This window comes from Pantherophis guttatus, chromosome 6, assembly GCF_059756535.1.
Source record: "Pantherophis guttatus breed Tessera chromosome 6, ASM5975653v1, whole genome shotgun sequence".
NCBI classification, from domain to species: Eukaryota; Metazoa; Chordata; class Lepidosauria; order Squamata; family Colubridae; genus Pantherophis; species Pantherophis guttatus.
In genome coordinates, this window is record NC_142068.1 from 38525488 (window position 1) to 38550280 (window position 24793).

The 24793-nt window shown below is 38.5% G+C and overlaps 2 protein-coding genes across 2 annotated transcripts in view; one reads left to right on the forward strand and one right to left on the reverse strand.

Moving 5' to 3' along the window:
- Positions 1-1699: 1699 nt before the first annotated feature.
- STK25 (serine/threonine kinase 25) lies at positions 1700-19128 on the reverse strand. The gene is made up of 12 exons (XM_034439534.3): positions 18873-19128; positions 17783-17891; positions 12795-13025; positions 11883-11939; positions 10758-10866; positions 8185-8342; positions 7696-7881; positions 7130-7275; positions 6581-6695; positions 5901-5972; positions 3989-4125; positions 1700-3215 (listed from the first exon to the last, which is right to left on the reverse strand). The coding sequence occupies exons 2-12, from the start codon at positions 17810-17812 to the stop codon at positions 3176-3178; spliced, it is 1281 nt and encodes a 426-aa protein (XP_034295425.1). The 5' UTR covers positions 17813-17891; positions 18873-19128; the 3' UTR covers positions 1700-3175.
- The window catches only part of BOK (BCL2 family apoptosis regulator BOK), a 44941-nt gene continuing 39276 nt past the window's right edge, over positions 19129-24793 (forward strand). Inside the window, exon 1 of the mRNA XM_034439536.3 lies at positions 19129-19382. The gene's annotated coding sequence lies outside the window, so the exon portion shown is untranslated. The remainder of the gene's footprint in view (positions 19383-24793) is intronic.

The window sequence follows — 24793 nt, forward strand, 5'->3', positions numbered from 1 at the left end:
AGAGCGTTACAATAGTCCAGACGGGAGGTGACGAGGGCATGAGTGACCATGCGTAAGGAGTCCCGATCTAGAAAGGGACGCAACTGGCGAATCAGGCGAACCTGATGAAAAATCCTCCCAGTCACGGCCGTCAAGTGCTCTTCTAAAGACAGCCATGAATCCAGGACACCCAAGTTGCGAGCCCTTTCCGTGGGGGCCAATGATTCGCCCCCAATAGTCAGCGATGGCACCAGCTGACTATATCGGGACGTCGGAAACCACAGCCACTCGGTCTTGGATGGGTTGAGCCTGAGCCTGTTTCTCCCCATCCAGATCCGTATGGCCTCCAGGCACCAGGACATTACTTCAAGGGCATCGTTGGGGTGGTCTGGGGTGGAGATGTGCAGCTGGGTGTCGTCAGCGTACTGATGGTACTCCACCCCGAAACCACGGATGATCTCGTCCAGCGGCTTTACATAAATGTTGAACAAAAGGGGCGAGAGGACCGATCCTTGTGGCACCCCACATATAAGGGGCCTCGGGGTCGACCTCTGCCCCCCCGTCACTGCGACCGGTCGGAGAGAAAGGAGAACCACCGTAGTACGGTGCCTCCCACCCCCAACTCTTCCAACCGGTGCAGCATGATACCATGGTCGATGGTATCAAAAGCCGCTGAGACATCTAACAGGACCAGGACAGAGGAGCACCCCCTGTCCCGAGCCCTCCAGAGATCATCCACCAACGCGACCAATGCCGTTTCCGTGCTGTACCCAGGCCTGAAGCCCGACTGGAACGGATCTAGATACGTTGTAATGTAATAACTAATCTTTTTTTGTTTGCCAGTCACCATTACTCTTTATTATAACCATTAACAAACCTTTGGCACAGTTAACTGTCTAGCTTCATTTTAATCTTCGAACCCTTTATATCTGTTACTCTTCTTCATAAGCATTTAGGACAGGGCTCTCCAATTTTGGCAACTTTTAAGATTTGTGGAGTTCAACTCCCAGAATTCCTCAGCCAGCATGCCTGGCTGAGGTATTCTGGGAGTTGGTCTACAAATTTTAGTTGCCAAGGTTGGAGAACCCTGACTTAGGACACTGTCTGATGCCAATAGCCCTTCCTCCTCTTAGGGAATATTTTTTTTTATGAGAGAAAAATATTTTCAGCTTCTTTTAGCTGACTAGCACAAAGGATTACTTGATGTCTATTTGGATATATAAACAGCCAGGGGAAGTTATCATCAAATACAGATTATAGCAAATACATTATCTGACAGGAATATTCAGTATTTTTAAAAGTTCTGAAGTTTTGAGTCCCTTTAAATATCCTTTGCTTTATGTTGCTGATAGGGTTACAACATATACAGTAGTTGCCTATAAAATCAGTTGACTAATTCCTATAGCTTATCCAAGATCAAGTTTTATCCTCAGTTAAAAAGAAATAACCTAAGGAAAATGTATGCGTAAACTCTGGCCCTTAATTAGCATCAACTTGAAACTTTGCATTCATTCCATAAACAATACCAGTTATCTTTGACTGGGGAGATCTAGGTTCAAGTCTACCCACTGGCATGGAAGACCTGGCAATTGATCATTAACATTCAGCCCAAACTACCATATTAGGTTGTTTGTGGAAAAATTAGAAGAGCAGGTACTTATCTTGAGTTCCTAGGAGAAAGGCAAAACATAAAACTAATGAATAAAGAAGCAAAGTCACATTGTTTTAAAGTTAATTTTATTGGAAGTGGCAGATCCCTCTTGCTGCTTATTTGAATAGCAATAATTGTTACTTTGAGTATTGGAGTCACTTTTGGGAGCATTCTGGCAATACCATGTGGACTAGCATAAAGTACCTTTTATAAACAGCACAAAGTAGCAGCTTTCTGTTCTCCATTGGTATATTTTTATATTTTGTGTAAATAATTTGGAAAAATAATGGTAAAGAAATTCAATTCAAATTCATGTGTGTGGCTGAAATACAACTGTCCCAGATATTTCTTAAAGCATTATGTTCCAGCATAATATCTGAATATTATCAACAGAGCATTTTTCAGGGAGGATAAACAGAACTGGAAGATCCACTTCCACCCACAAATGTAATTATTAGGCAGTCACATTTTTCTCAAGTCATCCATGGCACTATCAGATGTTACAGAATTACAAAATGATACTTGAAGACCTCCCACTTCTATTTTTAATACTGCTATAGATCTGCTAACTTCCTACTTAAGAGTTTCAGATTGCTTAGAAAATGATAGGATACCTCCTAAAACTATTCAGGTCCAACATAGAGTAAACAGTTAAAGAGACAGAACAAAGAACACGTTTCAGGAACGTCACTTAGAATATTCTTCACTGGTTGGCACCACACTTCATTTCAATTTAACAGAAAATTTTAGCCACATTTCACAAACAAAGCTCTAAACGTGTAGAAACTTTGAAAGGACTCTGTTGTTTCCTCTAAACTTGTAGGAGTAGTTAATGCCTCTCCTCTTTAATAAGTCCATAATACTTTGCTTGCCAAAATTACTGAATCAGATAAGAGTTGACAGTAATGAATACTGTATAGCAGCAAAAGGCCTTGCCACACTACAAGCATTTTTGTTTTGAGCTATTGTCACTGAAACGTGGCCAAGGGCAGATTACAGCAGCAGACAAGCCTGCCTCACAAAAGGGGCAAGCAGACTGAGGAGGAAAATATCACCTGTATAATTAAACTGAGAAAATCTAAAGAAGATTCTCTTGAGTAACAGCCATCTATTGCTATCTAGCTGACTGGCAAGAGATCATCTATGTGCTTAAGTAAACTTTGCCTCTGGCCAGAGGAGAAACCCACCAGTGTCTCCTTCCTTCTTGGAATGTGTTTGTCTAAGAGTTTTGATTTTCCAGCAGTCAGGATTTTGCTTTGAAACAAGGTCTGACCTGAGCAAAATTGGTTATTGTTTAAAAACCTCCATGAAATGCATTGTAGAAATTACCCTCCCAGTACTGCAAAGTAGTCCATGATCATTTGCTTAACAAATCCCATCATGGGCGCATGACACATACACACATAAAGGCTCTGAAATGACTGGGAATTCATAGCACAATGTTAACATCCAATAGCAGGTAATAATTCAAGATGCAGTTCTTGTGGAGCTGGTGGGGTGGGGGTGGGGGAGTCACCCTTTTCATGAGCAATAAAGAGCAACTCATCAGCGTGCTGAAGACAGGTGGTTCCTACTGTGTGAGAACCTGAGGACGAACAAGAGAAATCTGTCAAGCTTCACCACCATATTTTATTAAGCCAAAAGGGGGTAATATCACAGGCATGCAAGTTGCACAATGGGGATTCCATTATTTAGGTGAGTAGTCTTTGTGTGATGTACTTTTTCATATGTTCTGTGCCTCAAAATAGTGGAAAGCTGAAATTCAACAGCAAAGATGGGAGAGCTTTGCATGTCACCTGTGACCCTGAAGTCTCAGATCCCTCACCTTCACTTTACAGATATTATATACAGAATTAGTGTACTATGTATACCAGCGGCCCCCAACCTTTCTGGCTACATGGACCGGTGGTGGCGGCGGGGTGAAGGGGATGGTTTCACATATGCAACCTAATACCACACATGCACAAATGAAGCTTCACGCACTTGCCCGCCGCTTGAGGAGCTCGATTCCCAACAGGCTGTAAACTGAGGGTTGGGGATACCCCTGATGAATACCATAACCTTTCTTCAAATTCAATAACAAACAGGTAGAACATTGCTTTGGGGTAAATATTCAAAGTTGTGCATAGCCAAAATTGGTGTGGATTAGTACCAGAATGGATTTTTAGTATTCTGTCCAGAGACAGTTCAAAGGACTAAATTGTAGAAGCTGACTTATACAGGAAGGAATCCACAATCTATAGCACTTACCTAAATATTGTGGGCATAAACAAAAGGTAGCATAAATTAGGAATAGGTAGTTGTTGCTCTTCTGACACTATTAAGTTTGATCAGGCCAACAGCTCTTGCTGATTTTACCTTTGCACTCGTTCCACCATATATGCAATCAGTTTATCTGAGATTCCAGGGCAAGACTCTTCAGCTAAGCTAAAAGCATTTTCAAGTTCTTCCATGGCACCTACATTCCCTCCAGTCTGCTTGTGCTTGTCTTTGAGCTGCCAATAAAATAAAATTAATATTTTGTTTGGAACAGTCACAATATTTGTTTTAAATTTTTATTTTATGTCAGAGATTATAGTATATTTATTTATTTGATTTATTTGATTTATATTGCCGCCTATTCGCCCATGGCGACTCAAGGCGGCTTACAGAATATAAAAAAACACATTTAAAAAACAGTAAAACTCATGAAAAAATCAAATAAATTAGTGTAATAAAATCACCCCTGACCCCCACCTCCTGCCCAGCGACAGCCGATCACACAAGCCATTTAATGGGCTCCATCCCATTCTGGGTTCCCCAGGCCCGCTGGCAGAACCAAATCTTTAGCGCCTTCCGGAAGAGAATTAGGGTGGGGGCCGTTCTAATCTCTGGGGGAATGATGTTCCAGAGAGAGGCACCACGGAGAAGGCCCTTCTTCTGGGTCCCACCAGGTGTACCTCCCTCGGGGATGGGACCCGCAGCATTCCCTGCCTCCCTGTTCTAATCGGTCGGGTAGATGTGACCGGCAAGAGACGGTCCCTCAGATAACCTGGTCCCAAGCCATGAAGGGCTTTAAAGGTGACAATCAGCACCCTGAATTGCATCTGGAAGCAAATTGGCAGCCAATGCAGCTCCCGCAGGAGAGGTAATATATGTGCATACCAGGGTTTGCACAAAACTGTGTGGGCCGCTGCATTTTGTACCAACTGGAGCTTCTGGTTACTCCATAATAAGAGTCACAATTTTAATATGCAAATTTATTACTCTCCACCTATATGTAAAAGGATGTCATATACAGTCCTCAACTCACAAACATTTGTTTAGTGACTGTTCATTCGTTTAGTGTTTAGTGACAGGCACTGAAAAAAGTGACTTAACAACTGTGTTACTAATTTAAGAACTTCATTTACATTTACATTTACATTTCAGAAAAATGTTTGCTCTGGACAAACTACAGCATAAGAATTTTTCCTTAAGAAATTTCTCCATAAGAAATTGAATAGCTAACTATACAGCAAAACCAAAAGCAAAAAATATCAGTACAAGAGCTATCAGTCTATAAGCAAAAACTTGTTTGGCTGAATATCTTTCCTCTTTGATTATCAGTATGGCTTATGTATCCGTACTTGGTCCTGAAGATATCCTGACCTAAGCCAGTTACCCTTTGCTTTGTGCCTCCCACGCAATCAGGATGCAAAACAAAGCAAAGCTGAGCAGATTGTGGGAGAAGAACAGCAATATGTATTACCCCCTCTGGTGGAAGAAAATGCCTCTTGCTAGAAACACACTGAAAAGACGCCAGACTGGCACCAAAGAAGCAGTGAACTGATTTCAAATGGATACTGTGAGGCTATTGCATTGTTACCAACTGCTTATTTTGGTTTTGAGTATTTCTGGCTTGCAAGTAGTATTCTGTATTGAATTGAGTATGTCATAACCAAAAGGAGCCTGCAGTTCATCTGCATGCTATACCTAACATCTATTAATATTTTTGGCATTGTGAATCACCATAAATACTTGCTATTTAAATATAAAAATGAACCACCATCCCAAAAAAACTATGCATGACCCAATTGTACAGGTAAAAACTACTAGAAGCCTTTATGAATATTGGATTTAGACACCTGTGTAGAACCTGTACTTCATTTTTCCTTTCAAAAGTCATCTCTTGCTATGCGCTTGCTTTTCAGATTTCTATCCGTTTCAGAGATCCTCACCTAGTTATCTAAGCCCTTTACATGTTACAAAGAAGTTTACAGAATTTGGTCGGAATGTGCCAGAGACTCACCTCTCTAAAGACAGGACGGACGAGAGTAGAGAGACACTGGGACCGGGGCTGCCTCTTGATGGGTTCACAAGCCTGGAAAGAGAAAAACCAAGGTTGTCAGCTAGTGTTTCCCTAAGCGAGACCTCCAGACATCATAACAAGAATATTCAAGAACTGGTTCATACATTATGCTAAGCCAGGGTTTGCTTTAATTGTTGTGCCTACATCATGCTACATCAAAATCAACATCTTTATGGCTAATGTAATGACAAACTTTAGTCTGAATGTTTTTGGATTAAATGTTCTATAATCCCTAGCCACTTGGACTGATGGGGGTTGAAATCTGGAGTGCATTAGGTTGCCTATTCACTATCTATTTGCTCTGTCCACAAAAATGCAATATACCGTATTGCCAAGCATCATGAACCTATATTGTTTTGAAAGAAACAAAGAAACAAATATTAACTGCTTTCTATTTTTCCCTACAGACTCTCAGCAGTCCCACTCTAATTCCAGAAAGAGCCTAAGGCTGGAATGACATCCTACCGGCCATTTGAATCTGGTACTAATGCTAAAAATAAAAAAAGCAGTCAAAGCAAATGTTCTAACACTGTTGTCTCAGTATAGAGAAACATCAAAGTTCCCCCAGACCTACTATCAAAGGTTTGGTTCTTCTCAGCTGCAATAAATACCAAACTGACCTTTTGAGACCCAGGATGAGGTATCCCTTTATGCAATTTGTTCAGGGAACTGGGCCGAATAGTTGGAGGAAAAGTCCAGATGGGCCCTTGATCCCTCTCATCTGCATCTCCATCACTAGGAAATAAAATAAAACACACTTCTATTCAAAAAATATGTCGAACTGGAAAAATTACTTTACAGATCAAAAATTAGAAAAGAGTTTCCCCAACTGCTCCTATGCCCTCACAATTGGTGTGGTGTATTAGGAGGCTAATATTTGATGTGATACCACATGCACTAATCTTTATGTAGTTCCCAGCATGGAACCAAAGTTGGATATTCATGTATTCCATTTGTCTTCATTTTTTAAAATGGAAGCATCTAGCATTAAAATAATATGTTGTTCCTTACTCACCCACACCCAAAAAGCCACATCAAATATATCCATGTTAAGATCTACAAAAGATTATTTTCCATGCAGCAAAATTTATACTGTTCAGATTCCTCTCGGTAACATCTGTGAGTTATTCTTATCTGGGAATGGAGCAGGAGACGGGGAATATACATACATGTCAGAGTCATCTGAGCTGGAGTCCTCACCATGCCCCTCTGATTTCCACCGTTTGTACCGGTCAATGAGTTCCATGAGAAATGATGTTTTCTTTGTGTAACGTGTAATAAATTTGTGCTTTAGCAATTCCTTTGCAGTGGGCCTCTATGCCAAAAAAAAAAAAGAGACAAAACAAGGAGTTTCAGCTAGCAGAAGCCCAAATAAGAAGGTGGACATCACTTTTGGCTTTCTGGAGAGCATTTTGGTTTAGAAAATGACTCAGGCAGACTTACTTTTAATTAATCTTACATCCACATTTCCTCCAGAAGGTCAGAGCAGTGTACACAACATTTTCCATCAACTATGTTGTAAAGTAGATTGGACTGAAAAGCTGATAGCATGACTGGCCCAAAGTTACCACAATCTTCTGTGGAGGGTAAACCAGAACTCGAGTCTCCTCTAGTTCCTTAGCTCCAAAGGTCAAAGTATCACATTCTTTTAATAGCTTTTGCCAGATATTCTGATGCAGTACTCTGTAGGCTCTGCTTATGAAGACAAGCAAAAGAAAAAAAAAAAACCACTTACAAATCTTGGGTCCTTGTTAAGGCAGGCTTCCACAAATTCCTTAAAGGGCTTACTGTGGTGCCCTTCTAATGTTGGAGGGTTGTTCTTGGGAATCAGGAAGAGAACCCTCATTGGATGCAGGTCAGAATTTGGAGGCTCTCCTTTTGCCAATTCAATAGCAGTAATGCCAAGGGACCAAATATCTGCCTGGAAGAAAAACAAAAGGGTACAAATTCAGAATATTCCACCTTAATTTGCCTATGGAAGCCAAGATTGTGTGGTCATAGGCTTTGATTCCCATTTCCAGAACACAATAGTTCAATTCACATTCCATAATGATCCTGTCTGTGTGTGTGTTTGTATATGTGGGTAGGAGCAAAGCTAGTTAGTATGCTCAAACATTACTGTGGGCAAAGGATGTGGATATAACATACTGTAAACTTTTTATTTTTTCTACATAGGGCAATTCCCTGATGAGATAATACATCGATGTTGCTCCTCTCAGCTCACCTTGAAGTCATAGGCTGACTGCTTGATGACTTCTGGTGCCATCCAAAAAGGAGTCCCAACAAAGGTGTTTCTCTTGATTTGAGTGTCTGTCAGTTGGCCAGCCACACCAAAGTCAGCTAGTTTCACATCCCCTTGCTCCGAAAGTAACACATTGGCAGCTGTTTATACAAAAAGTTATACAAGTAACTTAATCAAAGGGGGGTTATCTCTCTTGTGGAAAGATAGTAATTTTTGAAGGTTTGGTATACAGTTTTCAGTCAATTTTCAAGATAGAGAAGAAGAGAAATAGTTATTTGAAGAACTGTAGCAAGAAAACAAAAGACAGCCAGAAATTTGGTTCAGTCCTTAAGTCTATTTCTCAGTCTACTTCCTTAGATGTTCAAAAGCCAGACAATGGAATATTATAATTGTCCTATCTGAAACATTTAATTCTGTTTTTCATTCTTTCTACTTTCCATATTTTATATCTTTCCTTTCTATAGTCTATTGGAAAAGCCACTATAATTATCCTAAATGTATCCTATATTCTAGTTTTTAAAAAATCACTATCCAGAAGTACTATACTGAATATAATTTGAAAGTAACTGCACAGTTTATACACATAGCTTAAATTTCATCAAAACCATCCTTTTATGAAAGGGAGTCAATTGTTTCTATACTATTCTGACTATAGCAAATGGATTCAAAATTGTAATAACTTTTTTTTTCCAAAATTTTTTTGGCAGACGGGGTTTTCGCGGGGCTCCGAAGAGCCCGCTAATTCCCCGTCTGTATCCTCGCGGCGCCAACTGGATGTTCCAAAATTGTTTGTTTGTTTTATTGTTTGTTTGTTTGTTTGTTTGTTTTATTAGATTTATATACCACCCTACTCCCGAAGGACTCAGGGCAGTGAACAGGCACAAAATAAAATACATAAATACAAAATTTAAAAGCGGAAATAAAACCAGATTAAACAATTTAGCCCGAGACAAATTTAAAACATCCTAATAATTTAAAAACAGATTTAAAATTTTCAATTTAAAAGAAAAGGGGAAAAAGGTTAGGCCAGGCCAGCTTGCTGGAATAGGAAGATCTTAAGAGCGCGGTGGAAAGTGCGCAGATCCGGGATCCTCCGTATCTCCAGGGGGAGCTCGTTTCAGATAGTGGGTGCCCCCACAGAGAAGGCCCTCCTTCCTGGGGGCCGCCAGTCGACACTGTTGGGCCGATGGCACCCGGAGGAGCCCCTCTCTATGAGAGCGTACCGGCCCGGTGGGAGGCTATTTGTGGCAGTAGGCGGTCCCGTAAGTAGCCAGGTCCTAAGCCATGGAGCGCTCTAAAGGTGGTAACCAAAACCTTGAAGCGCACCCAGAAGACCACCGGGAGCCAGTGCAGCTCACGCAGGAGAGGTGTTACATGGCAGCGCCATGTCGCTCCCATCACCGCCCGCGCGGCCGCATTCTATGCCAGTTGGAGCCTCCGGGTGCTCCTCAAGGGGAGCCCCATGTAGAGAGGGTTGCAATAGTCCAGGCGGGAAATGACGAGGGCATGAGTGACTGTGTGTAAGGAGTCCCGATCCAGAAAGGGACGCAACTGGTGAATCAGGCGAACCTGATGAAAAACCCTCCCGATCATGGCCGTCAAATGCTCTTTTAAAGACAGCCGTGAATCCAGGAGGACGCCCAAGTTGCGAGCCCTCTCCGTGGGGGCCAGCAATTCGCCCCCAATAGTCAGCGATGGCATCAACTGATTATATCGGGACATTGGAAACCAGAGCCACTCGGTCTTGGATGGGTTGAGCCTGAGCCTGTTTCTCCCCATCCAGATCCGCACGGCCTCCAGACACTGGGACATCACTTCAAGGGCATCGTTGGGGTGGTCCGGTGTGGAGATGTACAGCTGTACATCTCCACCCCGGTTATTAATTAAATTAAGTTATTAATTGTAATAACTTTTATGCTAATTTCAAATGATTTCCATTTCTGGCAGAAGATACAGAACAATTAAAACTCGGACCAAACATCTTCTGAATAGTTTTTTATCCCAGAGCTATAATTGAACTCAAAAATGAACTAAAGGGCCACCAACAGTGAGCCTGGTCTGCTGTGTGGATGCTTGGGTGATTTAGGGGTGGGGAATTTTTGTGGATGGGGGTGTGTCTGGGGATTATCATGTGTGTTGGGCTTGGTCTCTGGGTGTTATGTGAATTTCGTTGTATGTGTATACTGTGTATATACGAACAATGACAATAAACTTTATATAGTTATATATTATTATACATTACAAGCACAGTGCTTTGGCAGAGTAAAATATGATTTCTGTTTCATAATCCCCTTTTCCCATTCATCCCCTCTTCTCATTTTCAAAATCATGAAAAAAATTCCTTCTTAAAAAAAAGAAATAATCTTCATTAATATGCTATATAGATTTATGTGGGCATCCAGACTCCTTAGTTTAATGCATGATTACAGGAAAATATATATTTAGCTAGATTTTTCTTCCTAGGATATTAGTGCAAACAAGCAACAAACATTGATTCATTGATCTCAGTAAAGGACTGCCAGGAATGAACACAATGTGTAGTCTGTCTGCCTTACCTTTGATGTCTCTGTGGATTTTCCTCTCAGAGTGAAGGTAGTCCAAACCTTTCAGAATTTCTCGCAGAATTGTGGCAATGTAGGTCTCTTCCAAGGGACCAGGCTTGAGCTGAAAGACAAGGGCAGTAATATGTCCATGAAATATATAAAATGACTTTGGCTACTAAGATTTTTCAAAACATATGAATCTGTGCAATGGCCTTCTAGCCACCAGCTCATGAGGAGAATTAATTTAATTTAATTTAATTAATTCAATTTATATGCCGCCCCTCTCCGAAGACTCAGGGTGGCTCACAATACATTTTTAAAAATCATTATAAAAAAACATTTAAAAATTAAAAACATTAAAAACTCTCAAATTTGAGAAGCCCCAAATTGCACACTAACTTTGGCAAGGAAAGTGTATCCCCATCAAGTATCAAAAATGAATATCATCAGATCCTAGGTAGCCAAAAACCCAAAGCCATTCCTTGCTAGGATTGAATTGGAGCTTGTTCTTAGGCATCCAGACCCTCAGAACCTCCATGCACTGGGTCAGCATCTCAACAGCATCACCTGACCAGCTAGGTTGGAGATGTATTATCAGCATACTGATGATACCATACTCTATGAACACAAATGATCTTGCACAGCAATTTAATGTAGATATTAAAAAGGAGGGGCGAAAAACCTGAACCCTAAGATATCACATATTGTAGGAATCTAGGTTGGACACACACACACCCAAAAAATTGTAAATGGCTATGAGAGAAAGAGAAGCACTACAAAACAGTATTTCCCATTCCCAATCCTTGAAGCCAGTCTAGAAGGATACCATAGTTGATATTGAAAACTGCCCGGTGATCCAGAAGGGTCAGGACAGTTATACCATCTCCATCCAAAATCCCCCAGAGGTCACTCAAGTGGGATCAATGCCGCCTCAATGCTACCTTGGCCTAAACCGAAACTGAAAAGGATCCACATAATCCACTTCATCCAAGGCCAGAATAGTAAATCTGTTGACTGGGTGGAGCCAAATACCAGTTTGGTTAGCTAGATGGTCATAACTGATTATATGAAATCTTGAGCTGCTACTGAGGTGGTAAATTCTGGTAAGGTAGTAAACAAAACAAAAAAGATACTTACTAGATCCAGAGCTGAACCACCTCCCAAATATTCCATGATTATCCACAGTTTGGTGCCCTGTAGATTAAACCAAGCAGATGTGACAATAGTATTATCACAATGTTTAGTTAAATCCATCTACTTTCTTATTAGAAATATTACCAGACAAAACAGGCTGTCCTTCATCTCTTATGTAGTTTCTTAATACCAGAATAAGATCTAGCTGTCTCACTGACCTTTATAACACATTCATGGTGACATTATTTTTTATAGCTTAAGAAATTATATAAACAGTACCATAATAACCAGTTTCATACAAGAATGTTAGCATAAGGAAATACAAGGACAACTTTATCTTTGCTGCACAAAAATTGAAATGGTCATAGCAGTCCTTCAGGCAAAAGATTAACATTTCAGAAGCAAAGTTCATCCACCATAATCAAGCACCTTCAATTAACAAATGACAACATTTTTACAAACTCAGTAAAATTATTAAGAAAGTCTAATTTAGAATCAGTAAATTTAGGGAGGGACCACTGCATGTATTACTCTTTCACTCCATTGATTGCTTAGACTGAATTTCATTCAAATTATTAGCTCTCTGGAAGATTAAATATTGATCATGAGTATTTTTATTTCAACAATAACAGAGAAAGAACTTTGAAGGAAAATCTTCCCCTGCTCACTGGCATTTGTCCACTCGTACCAGTGTCTTTACCACAAAATTTTGTGCTGCGATTTGAAATATAAACAATTCTTGGAAAAAACAGGACTTATCTAAAAAAAGAAGCCATTTTACTGTGCTTGGAGACAGAAGATTTGTACATTAGTTGGTTTTTGTTTCCCTTTCCTTCAATAATATACATAAATTGCAAAATTATCAGCTTGCAACAAAAGCATTGCAATCCAGATTACTTTTCTAGCTTCAGTTACCTTCAAGTAGGAGCCATAGTATCGGGTGATATACGGACTATCACACTGACTAAGAACTGTTATCTCCTGCTGAATGTCTTCAATTTCATCCTCTGCCTCTTCCAAGTCAATTATTTTGATAGCTACTACCTCCTTGGTACGGTTGTCAATTCCTTTGTACACTTCCCCAAATGATCCTTTACCAATCCTCTCCAGCTTAGTGAACAGTTCCTCTGGATCAACCCGAGAGTGCTAAGTTTTATAAAAAACATTGGGGAAATGAAGAAGATAAGAGGTGAGAGGGAAAGACAACACATTAAGACAAACTATTCAGAACTCTAAAACAAAGAAATACAAAGGGTAGTTATTATTATTAGCTAGTATAACAATTCTAAGTGGACCATCCATAGGAGGCTGGCTATAGTACAGTGACAATAGTGGCTCCTTATTAGAACAGAAAAAATATATGTGAAGATCAATGAATACCAAAAACTATATTTTAACTTAACATTTATATTTTCTAAGGGCGGTCATGACAGTCAATTTCACCAAAAATAAAATGGCACTTTGACTACCATCAGATGTAAAAAAAAGGAAATAAGTAGACCAAGAAAGTTACATCATAATAAATTGAAAGACTTTTGTGTGTTGCAAGAATCTGTATTTAATTTTATTATACACACACATCAATAGTGTGTCAATGTATAGTAGTCAATAAATGAATGATTAACTATATTCATAAATGTGAAAAGAGAAACTGTATGGTCTCAATAGAACAAACCTTGAATTATTTTCCCCTCTTTTGAGTTCCCCTCTTTTGAGTTCTATGACTTAGTATAGCATATCCTTCCCCAATTTAGTGCCCCTTCAGTTATGTTGAAAATGCAAATCCTAAAAGTTACTCTGAAACAAGCCTTGAATTTGCACAGTCTTCTTTGCATTCCATGCTGGAGATTGCCAGAAGAATCTATTTTACATTTCCTGAACCTTTGGCTTATTGCTATCAATAGCCAAGAGCCCACCTATGAAAACATCAAATTCAGGAGAATTTAAAAAAAAATAATTTTAATCTTACTGGTATAATATAGTTCATAGCCATATCATATTTCGATGAAGACCAAACATCTCATCAATTTAAAGAATAGGAATAGGAAGACTACAATATGAATACTTTCTCCAATAGTTTTGTAGTAAAGCAAAACATTTGCTTTCTCTCTTAGTTGTGTTTATTTCATTTTAGACTGATTTCATAAAGTGGCAATAATTGGCTGATTAGTTTATAAACTAATTTGAGTACATGGAATTCCGAAGTATAAACTAGACTGGGAAATTGAAAACTATCTTGAAAAAAGGCAAGCATAATGGGACTATGAAGTCACCAGTTCAGCTCAGAATCTTTACTTTTTTTTCTCTTCAAAATAAGCCAGTGAGCCAATTCATGCATAGTGATAAAGCATGAATTTGGAATCGCAATGAAGTAGTCCAAACCAAGGAAACCAGGTTACTTAGTGTGATATGTGAACCAGTAATGTGATTAATTCAGAAGACTGGCTTAGCAGAATGCCAATGAATCAGGTAAGACTATCTAATACATGCATTTAAAAAGACAGCAATAAGCGGACCAACCAAACATAAGATTTAGGTAAAAGATTAAATATGGATTTAGAAACTGAACTGGTAAATCAGTGTTAGGTTTGCAAATAAAAGTGGTAACACAAATCTCTCAAAATAGGAGTAACTCAGTATATTTTTCTAAGGTTAACTTATTCAGCATGGATTTACGTTTTTCCTACATAATGTACCTAAAGGGGGAAAAAATAATACTATATAAGAAGACCATCTGGAAATTGAGTCATGGCAACTGGACTTCTTTTCTTTTTGGTTTGAAACATTTCGCTGCTTATCCAATAGTTTCTTCAGTCTGAGCTCAAACTCTACCTGGATGACTGAGACTCTTCATTGACATATGTAAGAAGAGTATCTGGCTGTAAATATCTTAATTTTGTTAAACTTGTAACATCTCCTTAGAATTTCAGAGTTCTATTTATACTGGAGCTATTTAGATAAGAGATTATATTAATTTAACATTCTAGAAAGAGTCTCTACTGAGATAACCTTTCATGGTTTACTTTGTAAATTCATAGAACACCACTGTGAATAGCAAACTATATAATCATTATATATAATATTAAAATTAATAGAGGTAAAAGGATATATCTATTCTGCCTTTATTATTTTTATAAACAACTCAAGGCAACAAATATACCTAATACTCCTTCCTCTTCCTATTTTCCCACCACAACAATTCTGTGAGGTTAAGTTAAGCTGAGAGAGAGTGACTGGCCTAAAGTTATCCACTTTGCATGCCTAAAATGGGATTATATCTCAGTTTCCTGGTTTATATTCTGGTTCCTTAACCACTAGACCCAAGTGGCATTTGTTAATACATCAGGGTTTTTGTGATGCAGTCTTGGATAAATGTCTCTTCTATACTGGAGATTAATTGCTCTTATATATCATCAAATTTGCTGTACCCTTTCATCAAAGTTTCATCTACCTTGAAAATTAATGATAAAGGCTTGAAGTACTGAATAAAACTTGAAATTGTTCATTTCTATTCTCAGTGATTTTGAAAGAAGGTCAATTTTAGATGTTATCCAAAAAGAAAGTGTGCAAGATCTACTATAAAAGAATCTCAGCTTAAAATATTCTTATGAGTTGAAATAATGAAGTAAAGTAATTAATGGAGTTATGCTTGTGAAAATAATTTTAAATGCTGCAGAATTCAATTTTAACTTTTAACAAGATTTCCAGAGCGAATATGGATGGATGAGTATCAATTATTTTCCTAAGAATTGTCAATAGACTACATTATTAAAATAGTAATAATAATCCATAGCTATCCATAATTATTAAGTATTAATGCATGTTCGAAGATTAAGCCAGCAAACTTTCATATATACTGATGCTGTAGTTATCCTCTCACAGTGCCTGGAGGCTGTGGAGATGTGGATGGAGGACAACTGGCTTCAGCTGAACCCTGGTAAGACCGAGTGCGGCTGTGGAGATGTAAACATCTCCGGATGTTTATCATCTTTAGTTCTGGATGGAGTTGACTACCCAGACAGATTTGGTGCACAATCTGAGGGTTCTCCTCTACTCCTGATTCCTGCTCAAAGAGCAGGTGACAGTCATGGTTAGGAGAGCCTTTGCGCAACTTCAAGTTGTGTACAAGTTGCGCTTTTTCCTGGATTGTGAGGTCCTGCATACAGTAATTCATGTCCTGGTCATCTACTGGTTGGTTTATTGCAATGCCCTCTATATGGAGCAATCCTTGAAGAGTATTCAGAAGTTACAACCCATACACTGACAGTTCTGGAGGGCCCTCAGCTGGCACATGTGACATTTTTCATTTTTATTTTATTATATAAAATACAAAGAAGAGAAGAAAAAATAGGAAATTAAGGGAAGGAAAGGGAGTGGGGAAAGGGGTGTGTGAGATACAAGTGGAAAGAAAAAAGAAAGAAAAGGGGGAATTGACTTCCAACTCTTCTTAGCACAGTACAAGATAAACACACTCCAAACTCAACTTTTTGCTTTTACACATTAATATATAACTAGCCATTCCTATAACATCAAATCTTTCTAATCAACAAAACCAAGGTCAAGATTTCATTTTTTTTCTTCACAAGCAGAAATTCCAGAAGTGATAATCAACTAAGACCATATTTTCTTTATTGAATAAAATAATCAATTTAACCATTCCTGCTTTATCTTCCTTGCTATAGAAAAATGTGTATTTCAATTTGCACCTAATAATCTTTGTGAACTGTCACCATTTTTATTTACAAAATTTATTGTATTCTTTCAAATTCTTTGACCTTACAGCTTGCTGTTATACGAGCTGTACTAGTTGTACTAGTTGTACTACTAGCTGTACTAGTTGTACTAGCTGTACTACAATTCAAGGTGTTGGTTATTACCTATAAAGCCCCTTATGGCATGGGGCCAGGATATCTGTGGAATAGATTCGTGAGATTCAGGAGAAGAGCCTTTTCTATTGGAATATTCTTCCATTGGAAGTGAGGGTTCACCCCCATAGTCCTGGTCTTCCAGAAGAGTTTGAAAACTTGGCTCTGCCATTTGACCTGGGTGTCTGGCGGGGCCCACCTATGTTGAGGGTGGCTGACCAGGTAGAGAAAACCCAGATTGCCCACTGCCTTGGTTTTCAGCTTTTCTGTTTAATTCCTTTAATTTTAATTGACTTGTAGGACTTTTTTTATCACATTGTAAGCCCACCCGCCCACCCCCCGATTTACTGTATCAGTGAAATGGGCAGGATAAAAAATTAATAAATGAATATATATAAATTCATATATTAATTAATATTTTGCTTTTATGCAATTTGTATATTTAAGATGCAAGGAAGAGACCAGTCAGCTCCTCTACAGATGTTTTTCTAGAATTAACTAAAATAATAGGAAGTGTGCAAGCATTCAAGTTCAGAACAACATGACTAGAAACGCTTTCCAACTCTTGGACAAGATGCAAGCAACTTTTCATACAATGACACAAAATCCATTCATACTCTCAAAAAGCAAGCCTAACACTTGATTTCTGCATTCAACTATCAATTATCAGCATATTAGAAATATAAGTAGAATATATGAAAAGAAATATAAAAAGAAAAAAATGTATGGGGGAAGAGACAGAGAACAAGATAGAAAGTCAGCCAATCCCTCATAAATTTAGGACCAATTGTGAAAAACTGGAACATATAAAGATATACACAGCATAAAAGCATCTAGCAAAATGGTAAAATAAAGTATCCAGGGAAACTGGCTTGGTTCCCATAACATGGTAAACTGAATCATGAAAACTGATGCCACCTTGGACTTTTGCAACAATGAATGTCAGACTGTAATGTAAAGTGGCCACATGCAGAAATTTGTTTAGATATTTCAACTTCATCTAAACTGATTGAGAAATAGCCTCAAGTTCTCACTCACCTGATTGGCAAATTCCCTCAGATGAGCCATGACTGAAGACTGGCACCACACCCATATACCAATTCTTGCACAGCAATAAAAAATATGTTACCTTCTATTGATCATTTAGCTACAAACAGAGGAAAAAAAGTGCAGCCAATTAATGTGGTATGACACAGACATGCTCACATTTTAACAGACTCGGGAACAATAACAATTTCAACAAGGAATCTACCTCTAATATCTGAATCATCTCAGAATAGGCAACTCAGAACCTGTTATTCTCTCTTAGTCTATCAATTCACAAGTGTGCAAGGAGTTGGGAAAAGTTCAACTCTACTCAGATATACTATCCAGAATACTTTGGAAAAGAATGGGGGGGGTGTGTGAACACCTGCTTGTTTAATAAATAAGACCGAAGCTCTCTTTCTTAGTAACAGTATGATAAAGCACAGATTTAACAGTGGGGCTTTGAAAAGGGAGACAACTCTTGTCATCAGGATTTCAGCTTAAAGCACAGTATGAAGTTTAACTTCATGATTAAGCCCAGCCTGAATTATTTCCGAAACCATCTGCTCTTATGGGTGTTGAGATACCAATTACGTTGGATAATGGGAACGGTAAGCCAAGACATACAGAAGAAAGCAGATCCGGGGATGGTTAATTACAGAAAATCAAACCAAACCGTAAAGATACATAGACGCTTTTCCAGCGCGGGACAAAACGACCCCTCTCTTATTCCCCCGTCCAGGTTTATTAAGCACGACGGGGCTGCACAAAAGGGGAACCTTAGGGTGGATTGCAACGAGACACCAAAAAACCATCTAAAAAGAAACGCCTTTCCTACCACCTGTGTTAAAAAAAAAAAAGCCTAGCGGGCTGGAGATTAATTCGGAGCAGAATCCCGGTGGGTGATTTCCACCAGGTATCTCCAGATGTGCAGTCAACCCGAGATGGATAAAGGCCAAAATCTTCCCTGCCCTACGGCTGCCCCCAGAGAGAAAAGCTTCTAGATACACCTTGCCATGGCAACGGCTGCAGCGGCCAGCCCTGCTGCCAAACAACTTGTCCCGCCTCTGTCACCGGGCGCGCCCGAAGCCCTTCGCCTCACCTGCATCCCGAGGGTCTCTCCAGCCCAGCTGCCCCATTGTATTTTAGCGCGCGCCAACCCAGCCTAGCGGACTCGGGGTTAGTAACTGCAGGGGAGGCAGGGAGCGAAACGAAAAAACAAACATGCGCAGGAATCCGACTCGCCGCGGAGTCTACTGGGAAGACTAGTTTTTGGGCCAAGCGACTTGCTAGAAAAAGGTAGGAACGGAGACTGCAAAGACTATGATACATTTCAGGAGGGGCAGGGCAGGAAACTCGGAAAGCGAGGATTTCTGGGAAAGGTAGTTTATCAGGCTTCGTTTTCGGCTCTCAGGAAGAAAGAAAGAAAGGCTGAAGTTCCTACTGTTGGCGAAGCTTTGATTCCTTCTGGTGGTCGAATTGAGCGGTACAATTTTTGCATAAAGCGAAATGTCACACGAACTCCTCTGCTAAGCCGATGTTTAGCATCACTTTAAGAAGGAACAGAAATGTTCCCAAAGCAGTTAAAAATTACGTTTGTTTGTATTGCAAGGTAAAAATCTCAGATGATCTCTTTCAAAGCGAAGCGATCATTTCAGTGTAATCATTTAAATTTGTATTTTATTTTCATCCATTTTTTGTATTTCATTGACTTATGCAGAAACATATTTCAAGCAAGTTGTAGAACTATACAAACTAGATAGTTAATAAGATAATGTTAGAAAAACTATTGGAGCAAGAGGAGTGCGACTTTGCCCCAAATAACTCTTAGGAATTGTTTAGTAAGAGATGAAGATGATTGATCAGTATCATCTAAGAGATAAATTATTATTGGAGGACTCAGATCAAGACAGTCTGATGACTTAGTTTATGCATTCTAAAATCACTTTTAGAATATTCATTGGAAAGATAGCTTTGTTTCATTGATGCCAAAGCAATTTGGTACAATGCAACATGCAAATATCAGTTACAAAATAAGAGCATTGACAGAACTTTAAACAGTTGTTATCTAAAAGGCTTGCTCTCTGGAAGTCTGGAACTATTTGAAAAACAAACAGTTCAATTCAAACACATTTAAACATAACATTCCAACATATTTGCTTGGAAGTTGTATTCTTAAATTAAATTTGCAGGTTGTACTTTGAAAGATACTTGAGAGTCAACTGTCACAGAATATAGCTGGTTACTGATACAGATTTCCATAGTAAGTAGTTAGAACTTAATATGTTGCATTTGCATGAACCAAACTGAATTGTCTAACCAGCAATTTAAGAGTGCATTAGTAAGCAATTTAATTACACACGCTAAAGTCTAGCCTCAAAAGATAAAGCTCAGTTTGGGTTAAATAAATTTTAATGGGAGGTATAACTGCTTTGGCCGGTCTTGCTAGTTCTCAATTCACAGCAGAATGGGGTGGTGTCAGATTTTTCAGGTGAAAGGTGGTAACCGAATAAATATTCAAAGGGGTTCAAATGTATGTTAATCTATTTAGATAACAATATTATTCTATTTTATTTAATCCTACATTTCCTGTCTATTCATAGTTTCTGCCACTGCTTTAGAAGTTACCTTAACCTTGCATTTGAATCTGAAGTTAAAGTATAAACTAGCTTTAGCATAACATGACTATTAGCTGTGTGGGGTAGGAATTACATTTCTGAAATAAGTCATAGATATAGACACTCTACTTCAGTATAGAATTTATTCCTGAAAATAATCATTGGATTTCTAGTCTTTTTTTGATCCCACCCATTCCTTCTAGCAATCCACTCCAGATTTACACCAGGCTACGTACAATATGATGACTTTCTACCAGATGAAATTGGTCATACAGAATTAGAGAAAAAAATGACCTGCCAAAAAGAAATTAATGCAGACATCCTTTTAGAAGACAATTGTAAATTTGCTCGCGATCCTTGATAGAAACTTTAATTTATACTACTATTAGTATACTTGATGGCACAGTGGTTAGAGTGCTGTACTGCAAGCCACTTCTGCCGACTATTGGCGCCTGCAATTTGGCAGATCAAATCCCACTAGGCTCAAGGTTGACTCAGCCTTCCATCCTTCCAAGGTGGGTAAAATGAGGACCCAGATTGTTGGGGGCAATATGCCGACACTGTAAAACCACTTAGAGAGGGCTATAAAGCAGTATATAAGTAAGTGCTATTATTATTGCTATTAGAACAGGACTGTGTAGCAATTAGTTTTACAAGAGCTACATTCAAAACACAAGGAAGACAACATTCTTCTTTCCACTCATCTGGAAAGTGCTGAACATTCTGTAAGTATTGATCAATAACTTGAGTAGCCCTTTCTATATTGTGTTAACCAGCCAATATTTTATATTACAGCTTTCATTTAAGCATTGTTAACATAAACATATACTACTTGCTACTATTTTTCAATGACTAAAGAGTATGTTTTGTCTATGGGTGATGACCATTCCCAGTAATAGTTTGGATTCTGTAGTTTGAAAAATGTGAGATGAAGCATTGGCTTTTTGCTTTTGCAGTCCAATCATTCTCAGGAGTCTTTGGGCTAATCTCCACATTTTGCTAAATATTTTCAGATACATATTCTTGTGATGCAGCCTTTCTCTCATCTCCAATTCATCATGGACACAACCTAAATTCATTCTTAACTGTTCCAGTTTTAAAGTAGTGTTTTCTGTATTCTCCTGACGAAAGTCTTGGCATAAATCAGTCTATGATGCTTCATTCATTATCTTGGTGTTAATGTGACAAGAACAGCATATGTTGAATTCCCACTGCCAGATTGAAGCTATTATAGACAAACTCTCTCCCTCCAATAATTGACCTTTGACTTTCACAGTCATTTTGGCTTGAGTTCAATGAGATGCTGGATATCTGATTTCTATGGAGGGATCTGCCTGTATAAACCTGGCCCATGCTTTACAAAGTACCATTCGAGTCTTATGGAAGACAATTTGATTTGTTGTTAAACACGTATTCAGTGATATTTCAAAAGAACAGTAGACCTGTGTATAAAAACAAGGCTACTGATTGATTTAAACTGGGAAAGAGAAGAATTGCTTGTTTTGTCTCAAATCAGTGTATTACAGAGTGATTATTACTTCTGCTAACAAAAGGTTTCATGTGGTCATGCTTTTATTGTTCACATTACTTGGGAAGGAAGCTGCCATTTTGTCTACTCCAGGGCCATTTTGGATGTCCAGACCCAGAGGATGTCCCAGAGGATCTAGATGTTGCTGACCATAACCACTGCCCTCCCCTTTCAGCACTTATTAGGTGGGATATTTGGAATTTGGAACCAAATTGATGAGAATTCTGCCTGTTTGTCCTGTTAAGTGGATGAAAGGTTGATCTAAACCTCAAATAACCCAGCTGGCAGGTTAATGATGTGGAGGATGAACCTGGAAAAGGATGTGTGAAATGCACCCCTTCTGTTCACTGAGATACCATGGAAGTCCAACCCATTTCCTCTCACGCCCCTCTTTCAATTCAATTCAATTCAACCTGTCCATTTATTTTTGGACAATCTGAAAGTATCTCTGTGCCTGGTTGAATTTAATTTGAATCCCTGTGCAACCTCCTCCATTTCATGTTAAGACTGTGATTAAATGAGAGACTGATTTTTTTTAATACTAAAAATACCTGTGATATATTTATAAACAGAGAAACTGCACTCAGCATAATACAATTTAGTCCCAAATGGGTGGTTTTCAACAGTCATCATTTACATTTTTAGAACCTTTTTCTAAAACAATTTATCAATCAGCAGGCAAAATTATTTAGATAATTCGCCATAATTTGAAACACAAGGAAACACTTTTATATATATTCATGTATTGTATAAATACTTGTTTATTCTCTGAAGCATTCTGGACCATATGCTAGAGCCATCCCTTCTTGGTATTCTCCTTATGCGCTTTCCTTTATAAGCTTGGAGAAAGATGTCCTAGAATAGATTGTCTCTGTGGCCCAACAGGATTCCCCAAAAGACTCTACTTCTTAATTATACAGTAAGAAATGTCAGTTTTCCATTGCAATACAGAGTCTTCACTGTCATGTTTCAGGAAAAACAATTGAAATACAGGTAGTCCTCAACTTATGACCACAATGGAGCCCAAAATTTCTGTTGTTAAGAGACATTTGTTAAGTGAATTTTGCCCTATGACCTTTCTTGTCACAGTTGTTAAGTGAATCACTGCAGTTGATAAGTTAGTAAGCCGGCTGTTAAGTGAATCTGGCTTCCCCATCGACTTTGCTTGTCAGAAGGTTGCAAAAGGTGATCACATGACCTTAGGACAAAGCAACGGTCATAAATATGAACAGTTGCCAAGCATCTGAATTTTGATCACATGACCATGGGGGATGCTGCAAAGGTCGTAATTGTGAAAAATTGTCATAAATCACTTTTTTCAGTGCCATTGTAAATTTGAATGGTCACTAAAGAAACTGTTGTAAGTCAAGGACTACCTGTATACTATAAGGAACAATTGGACTATATTACAGAAAATTATCTCTGTAGCTGATTTGAAAGTGCTGAATGACTATTCTAGATCTTCCCCAATCTAGAATCTGTCAAATGTGTTGCACTATCTCCTGTTAGCTATGAGCATTACAGCATTTGAAACCCAACATGTCCAGAAATATCAGGTTGAGAAAAGTGCAAGACTTTGTTTTTGGATTTCCTATCCACATTGACTCACATTGACATAATTTATTGATGGCTATTGTTGTCAGCTCAAGATGACTTGCTGATCCAACTTCCTTCCCAATAAACGTTTTAGTGGTTATAACCAGGAAACAATCATGCCTTTAACATGAAAAGTATATTATAGATACAGGTTGGTTTGAACAACCTATTCAGCCATGGTGTAGAGTTGTTTATTATTATAATTATGATGGAGGTTTTTGCTTTGGGATTAATGTATAGTATTGACTCCAACATTGTGAATTACTGTATCGTATGGTTTAGAATGTGTGCAAACCCAATAAACTTTAGCTTAGTGTGCAATGGTAAACATCTGTTTTGTGTGTATGGGAGCTGGTTTGAACAAAATGGCTATTTATTAATAACTTAGCCATTGTTTTCTCCAACTTTCTACATTTATGTAAGGTCACAAGCTATAAACTACATAATATGATATGCTACTCTGCCATTAATAGTTTCTGGTTTACTGTGTCATACTTACAAACAAATATCTGAGCTGATTCCAAATCTATACAGATTAGCCACTGTCTCTTATCTCATGGGAAGTTATCCTTTCAAATTGACCCTTGAATGAAGTACCAATGCTCTAGTATGCTAAGTACTTCTCAGCATTTTTGCTATTTTTACTCCTGATCCTGATTGCTCCTTGGTTCTACCCATCTGTTCTTGGCCTTAATTCCAGTCCATTGCTCAGGATCCTTGAGGCAAATTGAAAGATCAATTTTTCATCTTTCAGATTCCAGATATTAAGTCCAGTGTTCTAAATTCTAGGGAGTGTAAAAATGACTTCACAGGTTGTTATAGCAACTCATTAAATTCCCACACTCTATATCATAATTTTTCTCTCTTGGACTGAACCTCTCATCTGACAGAAATTAAAAACAACACATTGTATTAAAGATACTACAGATAAGACATTGTTCATAATTTGTGTATCTGACAAATTTTATTGCATAGCTCCCATCCCAATCCATGCTGAGACATAATTTTTGAATCACATCATTTGATAGATTATAATAGAATACACATACACACATTTCTATGAGAGCCAGGTGATGCAGTGGTTAAAAGCACCAGGCTAGAAATTGAAAGACCATGAGTTCTAGTCCTGCTTAAGCACAAAACCAGTTGCATGATGTTGGACCAGTCACTCTGTTCTGCCCCAGCTACGGACCCCAAAGAACGCAGCACACACAAAGTCTGTACAAACCTTAGTTTATGAAATTAAATCAGTCTTTTTCAAATAAAGGCTGTTAATTAACT